Raw genomic sequence first — 18155 nt, 5'->3', positions numbered from 1 at the left:
AGGCTTTAGAGCTGGAGTGGATTCCGTCTGCAGCCGTTGGCGGTTGAGAAGAAACTGGCGGGGACCGGATCGCTCACATGACCGAGGGCGTGCAAGGGAGCGGCGCGCATCAGCGCCATGTGTGATCCAGTGGAAACTGCTAGAAGAATTCTGATCTGCGGCGCCGGGCAAGCCTGACATCTACTGTGGAGCACCCACGGGGACCACTCAAAGAAGAAGCACAGCAACTACACTAAGGCTATGTCTACACTGTGAAAAAGTTGAATTTATTAAAGTTGACTTTGTACCAATAAGTTTTATAAAGTCAAAAATGAGCATCAGCACCTCCCCACAAAGTGATAAAGTTCAACTTTCACCGGGCAGCATGTCAGGGAACCATCAATCCCATATACAGCGGCATATGTGCTCCAGCTGACTGCGCCACATCAACAGGTAGCTCAGTTTCCACCCCCCAGTGAAAGAACATCTTTCACAAGGCAGGGAACCTTCAATTCCTGTCCCCCCCAACCCTTTCTCTTTATAAACACAGTAACAGTGGATTAAAACCAGACCACATGCACCAAAGGTAGGGAGGAAACCATGTCAACAGTGTTCCCCTGGTAAAATTACACCAAGCAGGCCACTGCTAAGACTGTGGCTCACTCAAGCCACATGGTTTGGGAAGGGAGGGTTCTGCAGCAGTGTGCCTAGGTGCGGGGAAGCAGTGCAGAAAATTTACGCTGCCCTCTGTGGGGCCACCCCCGCTCCCATATTGTGAGCCTAGATGGGGGGCCAGCCCCAAAAATAGGAGTGGTCAGAGGCTGGCCCCCCAGTATAACTGGGGGCCAGCTGAGCCTCCTGTTGACATGGTGCAGTCATCTGGTTTCTTATTACCATCCCACAAAAGAGATTTTTTCACTAATTTAATTGTTTGGAAGTAAAGATATGGATTCTAATCCTGTTTCTGACATCAACTTACTGTGTGATTTTGGACATGTAATGAAACATTATTTTGTAAGACTGAAGGCAGGCTTATAATAAATGCTGTCTTGTATCTTAATTATGGAATTATTTTAACTGGACAGTAGGTGAAATGAGTCAAAATTCAATTGTATCACTTGGTTTGCATACAATACTCCTATTAATATAACTAAGACAATCCTAAGAAAGTAAAGGGATTTGACTCCTACCATCAACCTCAGCCTGGACCATTCCACACAAGAGATCCACTTCCTGGACATTACAGTACAAATCAACGGTGGTCACATAAAAACCAGTCTATACGAGAAACCCACTGACCACTATTCTTACCTACATGCCCCCAGCTTACATTCAAGATACAGATGATCCACTGTCCATAGCCAGGACCTAAGATACAGTTGTATCTACTTCAGTCCCACCAACAGAGACAAAAACCTAGAAGATCTTTATCGAGCATTCTTAAAACTTAATTACCCACTTTGGGAAATAAAGAAACAGACTGACAAGTATCCAAAAGTCACCTACTCATACTGGATCTCACTGTGCATAAATTGCTTCATTTTTTCTCTTAGTTCATAAACTCTTGAAAGAACTCTGCCTCTTGAATGCCAGAAAACTTCAGTATGGAGGAGAATGGACTGATATTCGCCTTCCATATCTTCACATAAAGTAAGAAAAAGGTGTGACTGACGCTTTCTGGATTTGATGAAATTGACCATTTTCACAACTTCATTTAGCGTGGATCTCAGCTGGCAAGCTAACTGACATGAGAGCCTCCCTATGTAGAAAGCTGTGAGTAATTTGGACTTCTGGATTTTCATGTTGTACTTTGGACACAATGCTTTTTACATTCCCAGTCACTGCTGCTGTATCCTCTGGGAATATGTTTATGCAATTCTTCCATAAAACTACATTTATTTTGGAATACTCATCTGTCCCTCTAAATACTTCCTCTCCCATTGTTTTCTGTGGAAGTTCCTTGCAGAATAAATTATGCTCTCTCAAGCTGTTCTTCTCAGCAAGCCCAATAACTGCAATTAGTATGCACAACTGTCAATGTCTGTAGATTCGCCAATTTGCAGGGACAAATTTCTTTCCTTTTTGATTTTCTCAATTACTGTTGTTTTTATATCCTTTGACATGTCTTCTGATGGCATTATTGGAAAGAGGAATTCCTGCTACCTCGTTTGCTGCTTCTGAACCTACCGTATATTGAAGAAAATTTCTTGGCAAGCTTGCAGAATAAGAGTTTCAGCAATAGTATGAGGCTTTTTGCTTTAACAATCAATCTGGCAACATCGAAGCTGGTGTCTTGTGTATGATCTGATACCTTCACTGATGTTCTCCTGAGACAGCTTTGTTTTGCATTTTGTCATTGCAATTGTTAAAGAGACTGATATCCTTTTGGAGGTAAGTTGAGTGCGTTATGGAGAGAGATCATTTCAGCTTGCTTGGAACCATAGCTTCATTTGATAGCTTGACCCAGAAAATTGGACATTCAAGCAGAGGAACAGCAAGATCACCAAACCAAGTGAACCCAAATGCCAAGTAATTATTGTGGCACTGTCTGTTTTGTATCTTGCTCTTTTTGTTCTGCAGATTTGTTATTTTGCAAATCCACCTGGTCCTCTGATGGATAACTCTTTTCTTGTCCATCATATGCCAGCAATGCCCCTCTACCATGTAATATTGGACAAACTGGACAGTCTCTTCGCCAGAAGATGAATGAATATAAATTCAACATCGGGAACTGGAATACACATAAACCTATAGGGGAACACTTTAGCCTCCCTGGATATTTAATAATGGATTTGAAAATAGCCATTCTTTTACAGAAGAATTTTACCACAACATTACAGAGACAGACATCTGAATTGGAATTCATTTGAAAATTTGACACATTTAACCTAGTCCTGAACAGAGATCTCAACTATCTTATACATTATATGGGTAATTTCCCTAACTCTGATATTCACAGGAACAGGACACATCCTATTTAATTTGTTTCATCAACTGGTCTACTAGCATCAAGTAACTTCCCTCGCCTCTTCCCTCCCCACCCCATGTAAACTCTGGATTTTATTTTTCTACTCCAAGTAGGTCTTACCCACAAAAGCTCATGATGCAAATACACTTGTTAGCTTCTAAGGTGCTACAGGATTGCTTGTTACCTAAGAAAGTATGTGCCTTTTTTTTGGTGACAGCATACAATTATCCAGTTTATCAATTTAAAATGATCAAGTAATTTTCTTTAATACTTGCTTTCTGACCAGTAATCCTTTGGTTTTGTATTTGCATGTAATGATTTAATCTTATTTTACTAATTTCAGTTAATTGTTTAATATGCCAATACTGTACTTTATTTTAACTATTTCTCAACTGTTTGTGATTCCTTCATCCATTCTACTTATCCATGAACATACATATATTGTCCATTTCATCCTCCAAATTATTAATACAAATACTTAATTGTGGACTCACTAGCCTCTTGGTACAGCCACACAAATTAAAAAAAAAAAAAAAATCAGTACAGGTTGAAATGCTCTTCTGCTGCACTTTCTCATCCACCAACATCCATGGTTTAGCAGGTGGGGAGTTGGTGGCGCCCCTCCCCTCCAGATGAGCCTGAGCCTGATGTCCCCTGGTCCAGCACATTCCCTCACTCAGGACCACAAAGGTCCTGACCATTCGGGACCAGGGAAGTAAAACCTGTATATGTCTGTTTTAAGTTATTCAAGCAAAATGTAAAAAAAATGGAAGGGTCACTGAAATGTTCATTTAGAAAAGAGTGTTATAAAAAACAGGTTTTCACAAGATTTAAAGTGTTATTCTTACTACTACTATATTTACAAGCTAGAGCCAAAGCCAAAAAAAAAGTACTCAACCTTTCCAGACCCAAACCATTAAGGTCCTATGATTTTTTTTTTAAATTCACATTTCACTTTCTACTAGAGTCATGTAACCCCATTTCTTTAATTCCTTAGGTTTATGTTATGTGAAATCATACTATACAGCTTTCTAAAATTGATATACTATGTCCTAAAAAATTCCTTTGCCCCCTAAAATTGTTATCCTATTACGGAAAGAAACTAAGTCTGGTATGACTTGCTTTGGGATAAAGCCATAATACTTATTATTTACCAAGAAAGCTATTTTCTTTTCCTTTCGTAAAAGAATATTATTTGTTCAGTAACAGTATTAGTATTAGGTGAAACTAATACATATGTTTTTCTACATAAGCAATTTCTGAAGAATACAACATTTTACTATAGTATTAGGTTGCAGCTCTCTTATTTTGATTTAATTACACCACATAAACAATTGAAAGTGTAAGAAACTATCGTAATTTGTTATCATGCTAAGGGAAATGATTCTTTACATGCTAAACACCTTATTTAATTACTTGTACCGTGTTTAATACTTTTCAGAAAGTAGAAAATTAAATCACCCTCTAATATCAAAGTGAACACTTTTAAAAATTAATTCTTAAAATGTGAAAAGATTGAGTGCATTAGTTAAAAAAATCAGAAACCACACGCCTAAATAGGTGAACTCTTTTGGCAGTTCTTTAATTCATAAAGCATTTTGGCACTAATATGTCTCATCCTTCTATGTCTCAGAAGGCCTAGGTTATGCCTAATATCTCATGACACCAAAAGTAATACTGCAGCAGATATTAAAGCATATTTTTCAGTAACTTATTCTATGAAATATTAATTGCAAGCCTGTGCACGTGCTGTGTTTATGGGGTATTAGGTAACTGAGTTCCTGCTCAGTTACAAATCAATAAAAGATAACATGTACAGCAGCAATCATTTTTTACTTTTCCTTTACTATGTAGTACAGCATGTGTTGAGGTTTTTTTTCTTGTAAGTAAACAGTCACTGAAACTATCCTAACTTAGGTTAGATTTCATTACAGATTCTTACCTAAGAAAGAGAGATTTTTCTCCAGAAGCATTTCTCGCAGCAGGACTTCATGTTCATGCCCAATAGCACTGATGGATTTAAGTTAAGGAAAAAGTGCTATATGTTTGGAATGAAACTAAATTTAGAACACTGGTATAACTAGAATACAATGCCTAACATCTTTAAACGTGATCATGATTTGTGCTTAGTGCTTTTTAAAGTTCAAGCCTTTCATGGTGTTTCAAGTACCCAAAAACTGAGGCACCCAAAATTACCTGTACCAGAGAGGTAGCCATGTCAGACTGTGTTTACACTACTAGCTAAAGCTGACCTTATTAAAATGGAATTTTTAAAGCTGGTTTTTATAAATTGGAATTTGAGCATCCTCACCTTCCCACAAGCTCCCCACAAATTCAACTTACTGCTGCCACACACAAGCTGTCAAACATCAACTGTTGCAGCAGTGTATTGTGGGAGCCTATCCCACAGTTCCCTGAGACCCACAGCATTCTGGGTATTTTCACTGGTGCAGCAAGGGGAAAAAAAATGCCTCACAATTGCATGTGGGTATCTGATGACATCTTCCTACATTTCATTTCCTTCATTCCTCTGCTGTGTTAAGCGAACGCCCCTTTTTCCAGGCAGAATCTTGCTTGCATAGCAAAATGGTTAAAGCGTTTGTCTGCTGAACCCAGTGTTGTGAGCCCAGTCCCTGATGGGGCCATTTAGGAATATGGAATAAACAGATTTAAACAAAAAACTGTCTGGGATAATGATAGATCCTGCTGTGAATGCAGGCACCTAGACTCAATGGCCAAATCATGAAGAAAGCAGAAAGGAAAGGTTAGAAAGAAGATTTCAGGCTTCCCAACTGACAGGTCCCCAAAATGGGATGCAAGAACACTGGCAGAAGCAGAGGAGGAATTCATGCAGTTATAGTGCAGCTTTACAATCTGTCCTGAATAGTAGGTAGCTCGTAGCTTTTCCACTCTATGAGCAACCTGGAAAATAAATTGTGACTCCTCAAAGTTTTGTAAAGGGACTTCTAAGTAGCATGGGCACCTCATAGTGCCCGCACCTCCTGCATGCCAGCACTTCGAAGTTGCCACAGGGGAAAATTAGCCAAATGAAGTTCTGCATATTCACTGCAGCACTTCATTAGTAATCTCCCTTGGCCCTGATTACCATGCCCCCTTTGAAGTTGGGGACAAGGGTAGACAAGCCCATTAGCTTGTAGTGTATCCACAAAAACAATGAGAAGTCTTCTGGCACCTTACAGATTAACAGATTTCTGTTCACTTCTCATTGTTTTTCAAAAATTACCTGCTACTTTCTGTAGCTATCACCATGAACAACCTTCTTCATTATCCCCAAAGTAGGTACTTTCATTTTCTTCTTCAAAAGAGCCAAGTGTATGACTAAAACGAGTGTCTAGGTAGCTGGCAAGTTGGGAGCTGCTCTTTGGCTTTGTATCAAGGCTCTCACTGAAGTCAATGGGAGTTTTGCATAAGTGCAAAAATCATAATAATTTGGCTAACAAAATTAAACAATTTAAGATTTTGCTCTTTACATACTGAAACTTCTTACGCTTAAACTATACTATAATGCATTTCACTGTACCAAAGCTGCCTTTTAATTACTTTTTCAGTGATGATAAAAAGTATATTTCAATACAGTATTTCCAATATTTCTCACTCCACAGGCAGCCTATTGATCTGAATGTGGTACTACACTAGAGCTGTCAATTAATCATAGTTAACTCATGATTAACTCAAAAATTAATCACATCTAAAAATTAACTGTGATTAAATCATACCATCAAGCAACAGCATATCAACTGAAATTTATTACATATTCATAGATGCACCAGGTGTTGCTCAGGTCCTTGTGAGAGGTCAGGGTAGGGGCTTGGAAGTGTGTTGGGGGAGTAAGGTCAAGGGCTTGTTAGATATGTGCGTGGTGGTGGTGGAGTGGGGAGAGAACGCTAAGGGAAGTCCTGTGGACACCTGGGGCTGTGCTGCAGGTTGCCCGGCAGTTGGGAGTCTGGGCTAGAAGGGGTGGGAGCATGGCAGTGGACCTGCCCTACCTGGATCCAGCTGGGTCCTCTTGGTCTGGGGCTGTACCAGTGGCTCTTTCTGGGGCAAGGGAGTGCAAGGGAGGGGGTCCAGCAGGGGGGCTCCACTGGCCAGCCTCACCTGGAGGCTCCTCCCCAGGTAGCCAAAGCTCTGCTGCCCTGCTGGTGGCTACTCCTAGGGGGGGCCACAGTGGCAGGGGCTGCATTGGCTGGCCCTGGCCAGCAACTGCTTCCTGGGCTAACCAGGTCTGCACTAATGGGGAGTGGTTTGGCTGGGTTATTGTGGGAGGAGGGAAGGGGGGCACCTTACCTATGGCCAGTAGCCTGCAACATCCAGAGCGCCAGCTGGCCACACTTCTAATGGTGTAGCTGTCACCTGTGGTCATTCTGCCGTATAACTATCTCCTGAGCTTGTTACCTCCCTGTCGTCATTGCATCTCTGATATCAGACCCTCTCCCTTTCTGTTTAATGAGAAGTCATCAGATTCCAGGCACATCCGATAGTCCTGGAACAATTAAACCCTGACATTGCTTTAAGTTATCGGTGGTCCTAGTGCTATTGTTTAAGAGTGGTGCTGAAACAAATACTCAGCCAGACAAACACACGTTTCTGAAATACATAGTAGATTTGCATTTTTTTTCTACATTTTCAGATACATGGATTTCTATTACAACATACAGTAAATGCTTTCATATCCAGTATTCTATATCTAGACTCTCAAATAACCGGCATTTTAACTATAAGTAACATTTTAGTTATGTTTTCCATAAGTACAGTATAGTGATAGTAAATACAAATATATACAGCAAATAAAGTATAAGTTTACAGTGTACTACTGTTGTAGGTTAAAAAAACCATTACTTTGCATACATTTTTGTTTGTTTCTTCTTATCTAATCTAGTTTTTCTTTAGTGTTATGCACTGCTAGGTATACCTCTGTATTATCCAGAATATTTTAATATCCAGCAAGTAACCTTTCAGACCCTGGGCTGCTGGACAGGAAAGGGTTTACTGTAGATATAAAGTGTAAAGTGCATATTCTGCTTTATTACAAGTATTTGCACTGTAAAATGACAAACAAAGGAAACAGTATTTTTCATTTCACCTAATAAAAGTATTCTAGTGCAATCTGTTTATTGTTGAAAACATAACTTACAAGTATAGATTTTTCTTGGTTACATAACTGCCCTCAAAACAAAACAATGCAAAACTTCAGACCGTACAAGTCCTCTCAGTCCTACTGCTTGTTCAGCCATTGCTAAGACAAACAAGTTTGTTTACATCTATGGGCAATAATGCTTCTTGCTTACAATGTCATCTGAAAGTGAGAATATGTATTCATATGGCATGTGGTATCTGGTGTTGCAAGGTATTTATGTACTAGATATGCTAGACACTGGTATGCCCCTTCCAGCTTCATCCACAATTTCAGAGAACATGCTTCCATGCTGCTGATGCACATAAAAAATTAATTAAATTTGTGACTAAAAATTCTTGTACTGTGAATTGTATGTCTCATGTTCTGTTTTATCCTCATTCTGCCATATATTTCATGTTACAGCAGTCTCGGATGGTGGCCTGCCACATGTTCATTTTGAGAACACTTTCACAGCACATTTGACAAAACACAAAGAGGAAGCCAGTTTGAGATTTCTAAAAACAGCTATAACACTCAACCCAAGGCTTAAGAATCTAAAGTGCTTCCAAAATCTCAGAGGAACTAGATGTGGAACATGCCTTCAGAAGTCTTAGTAAAGCAACATTCTGACAGAGAAACTAGAGAATCCAAACCACTGTAAAAGAAAACCAACTTTTTGCTAGTGGTATCTGACTTCGATGATGAAAAGGATCATCTGTCAGTCCATTCTGCTTTGGATCATTATTGAGAAGAACCCATCATCAGCATGGACATATGTCCTCTGGAAAGGTGGTTGAAGTGTGAAGGAACATGTAAATCTTTACCACAGCTCGACTGTAAATATCTTGTGACAGAAGCTACAACAGTGCCATGTGAATACCTGCTCTCACTTTCAGGTGGCATTGTAAACAAGAAGCAGGCAGTGTTACCTCCTGAAAATTGTAACCAAACTTGTTTGAGTGATTTGCTGCACAAGGAGGACTGAGTGTACCTTAGGCTTTAAAATTTTACATTTGTTGTATTTTTGAATGCAGTTATATCATGTACATAATTCTACATTTGGACATCCAACTTTCATGATAAGGAGACTGCATCACAGTACCTGAATTAGGTGAACTGAAAAATATTATTTCCTTTGCTTTGTACTATGAAAACATTTGTAATCAAAACAAATGTAAAGTGAGCACTGTGCACCCTTTATTCTGTGTTGTAATTGAATATACTTTCAATTGTTTGTAATTTAAATATATGTAGAAAAGTCCAAAATATTTAAATAAATGGTAGCCTATTATTGTTCAACCACCACAATTAATTGTACAATTAATAGTGATTATGTTTTTAAAATTGCTAATAATCATATTAATGTTTAAAGCACTAATAATTACTAAAAAGAACAAGCACACAACTTTAGATGTCTCTAGTTTCTTTGCCCAGGGGTAAAATGTTAGCACTTCAAAATACTAATTGATTGGAAAAATTTGTATAGGGATATGTGTAAAAAGAAACTTTAAAACAAATTCATTGTTTTGTTTAGGATATCTTATGCAAAGTGATAAACTACAGAAAGAATTAGCATTATAATTAACTCCTCTAAATTTTACCAGCACTTACTGCTGACTTGCAAAAAATCAATCACAAGGAATTATTTTACACATATACATATTGTATGTATCAACTGAAATCATGTACTACATTAAACTATACTAACAAGGACAGAAACAAAAAAGGAAAATGAATGATGGCAAAAATGTTAAGACAAATACTGCAAACAGAACTGATAATGCACCATAAGCAGAAACACATAGGCTTAGTCTACAATAATACCTATTATTGATGTATGGCAATGACCATAGGGCAAAACTTGTAAATAACCTTGCAAGCCATTTTCTGCTCATGCAACCCAACAGCCTAGTTTCCCGTAAACATCTGAACTATTACTGAAAAATAGCCTCCTGGCATTTACAAAGAGGTTGACTTCATACTTCGGTCCATGCATATATAATTAGATAGTTATATTTAAAATCAATATGCAATGCCTCAGAAGACATTATGCTTTTAAAACCTTAACTTTAAATTGATTTTTAACTTTTTTATGTGCCTTAAAATTAGCATCTAATTCAGCATCATACACTCAGATAATGCATTCACACAGCTAAATATCACCAAACCCTACTGTAACAATCTTTGTTTGACAATTTTTTCATGATTCTTAATGCCATCATTTCTTGTGCAAGCTGATTTTAAATACAGAGGAGAAACACACTACCGACTACAGAAAAATCCATTATTTCTTCATTTAACAGAAAGCAAAGATGTATAGAATAATGCATCGTCTTTTGTTAAAAAACAAGAAAAGTTAAATTTTTATCACATAGAAGCCTATATTTAGATTCTTCATAATGAGCATATATCACATGCCAAATTTTGGATAACAGATCTCATGATTAATAATCCTTTAAAAGACAGAATGATGTTCAACTAATAAGTTTGTACGGAATTGTACAATTGTATTTAATGTTACAGTAAACCCTCAAAGAATATACTATTCAAATAGATTTAGGGACTAAACGTGCTTTCATTAACCATACAAAGAAAATTTGCAGAAAAGTGGCAGGAAATTAGGGAAGATTTTATTAGTATATACAAACACCATAGCCATTTCTACACATAAATGGCCCCAAAATGCTAATGAGACAGGGATGTAAATTTCCAGTGCCTCATTCCCATACAGTCACATGATACAGAGTCCAGAAGAAGCTCTTCCAGACTGCAAAACAGCGTGTAGAGGCACAGCCCCTGGGGGATCTCCCAGAAGCCCTTCTTCCTGAAAATTTTCTCTGACAAACACTGCACTTCTCTGTTTGATGTCCCTCACTCGAACACTTTAGGCCAGTGTTTCCAAACTGAAAACATTTGTGTACCCCTTTTGGAATTCAGCCATATTGGCATACCCCCTCTCCCAGTGCCATTCCAGTGTTTATCTCCTGATTTTTTGGAAAATTTTCAGGAAGAAGGGGCTTCCAGGAGGAGGATTTCCTTCCAGCAGATCCCCCAGGGGCTACGCCTCTACACACTGTTTTGGAGTCCAGAAGAGCTTCTTCTGGACTCCGAATCATGTGAAGGTATGCTAATGAGGCACTGGAAATTTACATCTGTGCCTCATTAACATTTTTCAGGCCATTTATTAGCATGCCACTTTTGGAAACAGTGGCATGTGTAGAAACGGCCCAGGAGTGCAGAGTGTTTTGGGGGAGTAAGGAAAAATAAATCCTTTAATGCACGGTTTCCCAAACCTTACATCTTTGGGACCTGGTTTTTTTCAGTACCTTTTTGGCTGCCCAAAAATATAAACACACATAAAAAATAATGAAAAATGAATCAGTTTTCACTGTTTATTATTTATTCACAATAATACTAGTACATAGTGATCATTTGTGTATTTTCTAAGGACTGGTATTTTTTTTCCCCAAGGACCAGTACTGGGCCACAGACCACACTTTGGGAAATACTGCTTTAATGTATATGAACAGTAAATGAACTTTTGACCTGATACAGGATAAAATTCCCTCCCCCTTGAAAATCTGACTGAAATTTGAACACTCTGGAGAAGGAGAGGGGGACATGAGAAATAAGGACAAGTTAAGAGGTAGATAAAACCAGTTACCTTCTTTTCACAACAGCTGTTCTTTGAGATGTGTTGCTCATGTCCATTCCAACAGAGGGGTCTATGTGTGCACGTGCCACATGCATGATCACTGGAAAGCTTTACCCGAGTGGTATCCATTGCGTCAGCTGTAGAACCCCCTGCACTGGGGCCTCTATGGTGGTGACTATTTTGTGCTATACATCTGAGGAAGTCCTGATGGGCCTTCATATCCATGGTGGGCAATGTAGTCATGGAAATGTCCGCCACAGCCGCATGTGGGTAGGTAGTATCATATCTGGACACTGGAACACTGTGCACGGTTGGTGTTGAGGCTGGCTCTTGTGCCATTTTGGGTCAGAGTGCTGTTTTTGTTCTTTCTTGATATGGTGGCAGGAATCTCTGACAAACACGGCACTTCTCAGTTTGATGTCCCTCACTCACACACTTTAGGCCAGTGTTTCCAAACTTAAAACATTTGTGTACCCCTTTTGGAACTTCAGCCTTATCGGCATATCCCCTCTCCCAGTGCCATTCCAGTGTTTATCTCCTGATTTTTAGGAATTTATTTTCTGCCATATACCCCTTGACAGCCTTTCCTTATGTACGAACACTGGTACACATACCACACTTCGGGAAACACTGTTTTAGGCAATCAACGTGAGGGTTGCCCTGGGCATGTCTATTGCAGCTCCCTCAGGCTTTAAAGCCTTGTGAGTGCAGCTTACCACAGTGAAGGGAATCAAAGAGTGTGGGGTGGGGGAACCCCCCCAGAAATACTAAGTAATACAACCATAAATATCTACAACTGTACTATAACTGTAACTACATAAAACTACACCGGGATAATGAAGCATACCAACTGCCACTCTAGGGTGCTCTACTGCTGATTTAACGGGTACCACTGACTAAGGGAAAAATCTTAAAACAGTCATGCACATGGTGCACACAAACCTAAATTGAATGGACACGAGCAATCACTTGAAGAATTCTCTAGGACTAGGGGGAAGGAAATCCACTCACCATCCTGCAGACACAACACAAGGCCACAAACTGAAGGTTTCTCTTCCAAGAATGGACTGGACTGAAGTAGATCAGCAATACCGTTATGCCCAATAAACTGCATAGGGACCACTGAATCTGCATCGGTATGTCAGTTATAGCATTTAAAATTTAAATCAGAACTCAAGAAGCAATTTAAAAATTCCAAAGAGTTTTAACAAAGCATATGCATATACAGCTGCTGAATTGATAACTTCCTTTGGACTACCTAATTTTAGTTAAATGGCTTAAGAGCAAGGACTGCAGTGACTCTCGACTTGACAGGATGTAAAATAGAAGAGAATGAGATGAAATGTGTTTTGTGAAGCAGCACTTGGAGGTCAGGTTAAAGCTAGACATCTCCTCTACAGAGTCTAAGCTCGTCAATTGGGCACCTAAAATTTTATGGAAAAGGATACTGTTTGATGCTGTCCACCAGTGGTCCATAACAACAGTCGTTCACAGTACACTGCAGACAGATATAGGAAGTAGTGTAGTGATGGTCAACTACAAAACTATTACAGTTAAAAATATTCTAAAAACAGTAATTACTTTTCCTCAAAAAGGCTATCAAAGTCTGTTATGATATAATCACGGAAAACAAAAATTGCATTTTATTCACTATAAAAGCGAGCTATTAAAAAGTGAAATGCCCTCCTCACAAATATTGCACTGCCATTTATGGTGTACACTGACCTCAGTGATAGTTTATGATGACAGTAATTAAATGAGGTTTAAAATCCTTTACTCTGCTGGGCAGATGACAGCACTGCCACTGAAAAAAGATCGGTGTGATAAATACCTGATAGACTTGATTTGCTAGAACTCCATCTGGAATCTGAGAAGGGTCTCGCAGCATACTATTTATAAGCATCTTAGAGGCTACAGAAGAAAAAGAAAATTGTTATTTTAATATGAACGTATCACTAACTAGTTGTCAAAAAGGGAAACATACTTTTAAAAAGGAAAAGGTTGGCTACACTGACAATATAAGACTACTATCCTGTAAATGAAGGTTCTTTAAGAGATGTGGTACCTATCTGTATGTCACTATGGCGAGCTAGCAGGCAGAATGTGTCTGGAGTGGATCTTTTGAAAGTAGTACTGTTTGGTGGACTGTGCATGCACCTTCTATTGTCTCACGGTCTCACCCAAGGTGATAAAAGTTGTGGCAGGCTGGAAACACATCCCAGTTCCTGCTCTGCTACTCTTGAATCTGCAGCAGGGGGAAAGGAGTTAAGAATAAAGACTGGGTGCAAGCTCCTTAGGACAGGTACCAGCAGACCGTGTCAGAGCTTGCTCATCTCACATTTTGCTTATTCAGGCTGACATACAGGATCAATGGGTCTTTCCTGGCCAGAATACAATGCTGGTCCTAGGTGTTTCTTGATGTGGAAGGTCCAGTTCTCCTGAGCATTGGCAGGGAAAGAGAGGCAGATACTGCACCTGGTACAACATGGGGTTTCCTCAAGCAGTGCTGGTTCTCATCGCTGACGGAAAACAAGCAAGGGCAGAAAGCACAAGCTTTGTACCCCAGCATCTTTGTTACAATTTAGTACCCAGGCCTGGGTACTGGGAGACAGGGAAAGGTGTAAAATTTGGCATGAAGCCCTGCTGAGGTGAAATACCAAGTCCTAACTCAGGTAGGAAAGGAAGGACTAGTGCAAAAAGGCAGAATGAGTAAGAACTCTACATTATTAACAGCATTATATATAGTTTCGGAATGAAGGTTAAGAGTAGAAGCTCAGACTTTGATTATGTAGTGGTGAGAAGGAACTGGAGCACTGTTGGTCCACTGAACCCTTTATCATCATGGGTAGGACCACAAGGCAGCGCAGGGTGCTTTCAAAAGTTCTGGATGTGGAAGAATGTGCATGACCCTCAGTGGAATACAACAGAGACCATCACTCAAGGAACTTGATTACAACAAGCAGTTGCAGTATATTTCCTTCCATTTCCAGTCACTTATCCATTCTCACATAATCTAACTCTGATAATTTCAGTACCACAAAGGTATACTATAACCACAGGGCCAAATTCTTCCTTCAGTTACACTTGTTCAACCCAGTGCCCAAAAGCATTAAGCACAGGAATTGCTCCTAGGAAAGCAGCCTGGACTTTAAAAAGGAAGAGGTTAAATTGGAGGGTGAAGATATGCAGAACTTTAAACAGGTGTTAAACATATTAAATACTGTTTTCTGACTGATTCTAGTATTTAGTTAAGGACCTGAAAATTCCACTTTGGCAGTTTTCAAATATTTGTTGCATTTATTCACCATCAGCACATTTACTGGCTCTTTCTTAAAATATATGCTATTCTAAGTTCAGAAATCAGAAAAACTAAATGAATTAATAAAGTCTCTCAAGCAATCTTCTTAGTCTTATTTTTGTCACACTATGGCCATGTCTAGACTGTCATTGCTATTTTGGGATACATTTGAATTCCGAAATAGCAACCCAGCAGCTAAACACTGTGCTCAAAATAGCCCTGCATATAGCACAGTATTTTGTTCCTGCTACCCCTCATCATGAGAGGGGTAGCAGGAAGTTTGAAATAAGTTACCTCAAAATAAGATACTCAGTTTGCATTGTGTAAATTGTGTAAGTTATTTTGAGTTATAGCTGCAGTGTACATGTTCTTTCGGTTATCTTATTGTTCACATATAAAGTATAAATTGCATTCTCTGAAAAGTTGTTTTATTTCCAAAAGTGTAGCCACAGCCTGTATTTCTAATTTTGTTGAATAAACGGGATTTTCAATGCGTAGAGTCAGGAAACATTTTCATATTTTAATATCATCTCTATAAAAGTCAAGCAGCTTTTGTCTCTTTGAACTCTTAATCTGGAGAATTTTGCATAACAATTAAGAATACAAATCAAAAGATTTTGCTCTAGAATTGCTCCTGTTTCAAATACCCAGACCTTGGTTTTGCTTCTCAGATGGGGTAACAGAATTTAAAAAATAGTGGCAGAAATATTTATAATCTCTTACTAGCCCTAGTTTTAGAAGTAAAAAACTTTTGAGAGAATGTGGTTTATACTTAGTTTGTGATATATGAACCATAAAATAACCAAAAGAACATGTTATACAAATCAAACAGATCTATGAAATTAACTACATAGAAACTTGTAAGTTAAATATTGTATTCCCAGAATACATTTCCCAGACATCTCATGTGAAACTGAAAAGATAAGTAACAGAAATCATTTTAAAATGTTACATCTACAATATAAACTTCAGTTCAACTTCTGCATTCTTCATTTTCAAATAATAGTATCAATTAAGTAGACAGACTTTTAAAAATATTAAGGGTACTACAGAAAGTTGGAGTGTACTCATACTTCTGTATAGAGTACAAAGTGGTATATAATTTAAGAGGAAACGTGGGAGACGAGTGAAGTCAGAGGATTGATAAAATGGGATTTAAATCAGGTAAGTCACTAGCTGAACTTCAGACATAGGTCAGTTATATTTAAAGTTGCTATCTGAAAATTCTTAAAGTAATCAGTGCAAATCACCTGGATGTTACAGGCAGTTTCTTGTAGAATGCATCCATAGTACAAAAACTACCATTCTTGACATTCTGCCTGGTAATCTAGTAAGAAAGGCTGGGGAAGTTCATCAATTAAGAGCGGGGGGGGAAAAAAAACCCTTACTCCTAGCCAGCTAACATGGTTTCGTATTGGCAAAGCTAAGTGCAAAAGTAATTATACCAGCCAAAAATTCTTTCTGACAGTGTAGCTTATTCCATTCAGGGAACTGGTATACACTGTAATGAAAGAACTCTGTTTGGCATTATAAACTGCATCCCCACAGAGGGAGTTTGTAAGTATAGCTTGACTAGGGCAGCTCATCAGCAAATGCATTCTAGCGGAGGCAAAGCATGAGATTTATGAGATTCCCTGCTCTGCCATACATTTCCTTTTGGGTAAGCCACCTTCTCTCTTGGTGCCTCAGATCTCCTTTAAATAAGGAGGATAAGTACTCCTACTTTTCTCCCATATTCTGTCCACTGAAGCTCTGGTTATATATGCATATTTATATTTTATCTACCACTATCTCTTTCTGGCATCCCAAAGATTAAGGTTTCACACCTGAATTCATCTGACAAAGTTCTGCTCTCTCTCATGACTTATTTCTCACTTTTTGGAGAGCATGGAAGGAAATTGAATATTGAGAGCATTTAGCATTCAAGGTAAGAGTGAAATAAGCATTAAAAAAGCCCTTCTGTTTTATACAGTCTTGGAAGTGGAATGGAGAAAATGTATGAAACACTGAATTAGAGAGAGCTTTGCTGATCTGTGATTGGTAAGAAGCATCCTTCTGAAATGCATGGGATATGAATATCCCATTTCCCCTCCTCCCGGTGTACTTGGTAGCTCCGTGGTCCTGCCATTCCACCTTCCCCCCTTGGTTCTACTTAGGTAAGTCTCCCTTTCCTTTCTCTTGTAACTCAAAAGCAGTATGCACCCTTAAAAGAGCACTGAAACCATTTCTTTCTGCCGGCCAGGCAAAGAGCAACCACATTCGTTTGTAGTAACAGAAGCCTTCATTTGAAGAAAATGTAAGACTAAAAAAGTTAAGAGTTACAAAAGTTAACAATATTCAACACTGGAGAAGGTTGTGTTAGAAGGGACCTGATGAACTCAGAATTATGAAAGGTATATGTGTAAAAACACCTTCTTCCTTTAACCGTGTCCTATAAAGCCCCGCCTCCCCCACAAAAGCTTACAAAATGAAATCAACTTACAGTAAATTTAGAAAAAAATGTAAGTAAACATTCCTTAATATGATATATAATCAACCAATGGAATTCACTGCTTCAGGAGACCATCCAGTGAAACATAGAGGCTGGATTTAGGAGAGCGTTGAGTTTTTTCGTGATCAACAGCTCTGTTTGTAGTTACACATCTTAAGATATGGATGTGTGCACCTCCCACTTCAGTAAATTGATCACTACAAGGAATGAGGAAGACTTCAGTTTCACCCCATGAATGCACTGCACAGTTGGCAAGGTTTACTACTGGATTTTTACCTTTGCTTGAAGCATCAAATATTGGCTACTGTAGAAGGAAAGGTATCACACTAAATTTGGTAAAACTGTTTCTATAATCACAATCTATATAGTAATGAGTAAAAGCATATTTGTCAAATATGCTTTTTCATTTAAACAGTTCTCTAAAACAAATAAAATGGAAGTGTAAGCTGACACTTGGTTACAAAAATATATATAATTCAAAAACAATAAAATGCCAAACTTCACTGAAGCAAAATACCTCCAGTAAGGTATGATTAATTTTTAGAAAATACATCCAAAAACTGAGCCCAAGAGCTAGTTGTGTCTCTTCTTACCACAACTTTTGCCAAATTTTCCTAGAGAAAACTACAT

At 38.6% G+C, this 18155-nt stretch overlaps 1 protein-coding gene across 2 annotated transcripts in view; it reads right to left on the bottom strand.

The window, feature by feature from the left end:
* Positions 1-18155, bottom strand: part of CDIN1 (CDAN1 interacting nuclease 1) — a 210209-nt gene that overhangs the window by 108549 nt on the left and 83505 nt on the right. For both annotated transcript variants that reach the window (XM_074998829.1, XM_074998831.1), the window contains exons 6-8: positions 13568-13647; positions 13185-13234; positions 4890-4957 (exon numbers count right to left, since the gene is read on the bottom strand). In XM_074998829.1, the coding sequence (XP_074854930.1) occupies positions 4890-4957; positions 13185-13234; positions 13568-13647 (198 nt within the window). The remainder of the gene's footprint in view (positions 1-4889; positions 4958-13184; positions 13235-13567; positions 13648-18155) is intronic.

Source organism: Carettochelys insculpta, chromosome 6 (assembly GCF_033958435.1).
Source record: "Carettochelys insculpta isolate YL-2023 chromosome 6, ASM3395843v1, whole genome shotgun sequence".
NCBI lineage: Eukaryota > Metazoa > Chordata > Testudines > Carettochelyidae > Carettochelys > Carettochelys insculpta.
This window is presented reverse-complemented; position numbering and strand designations above follow the sequence as displayed.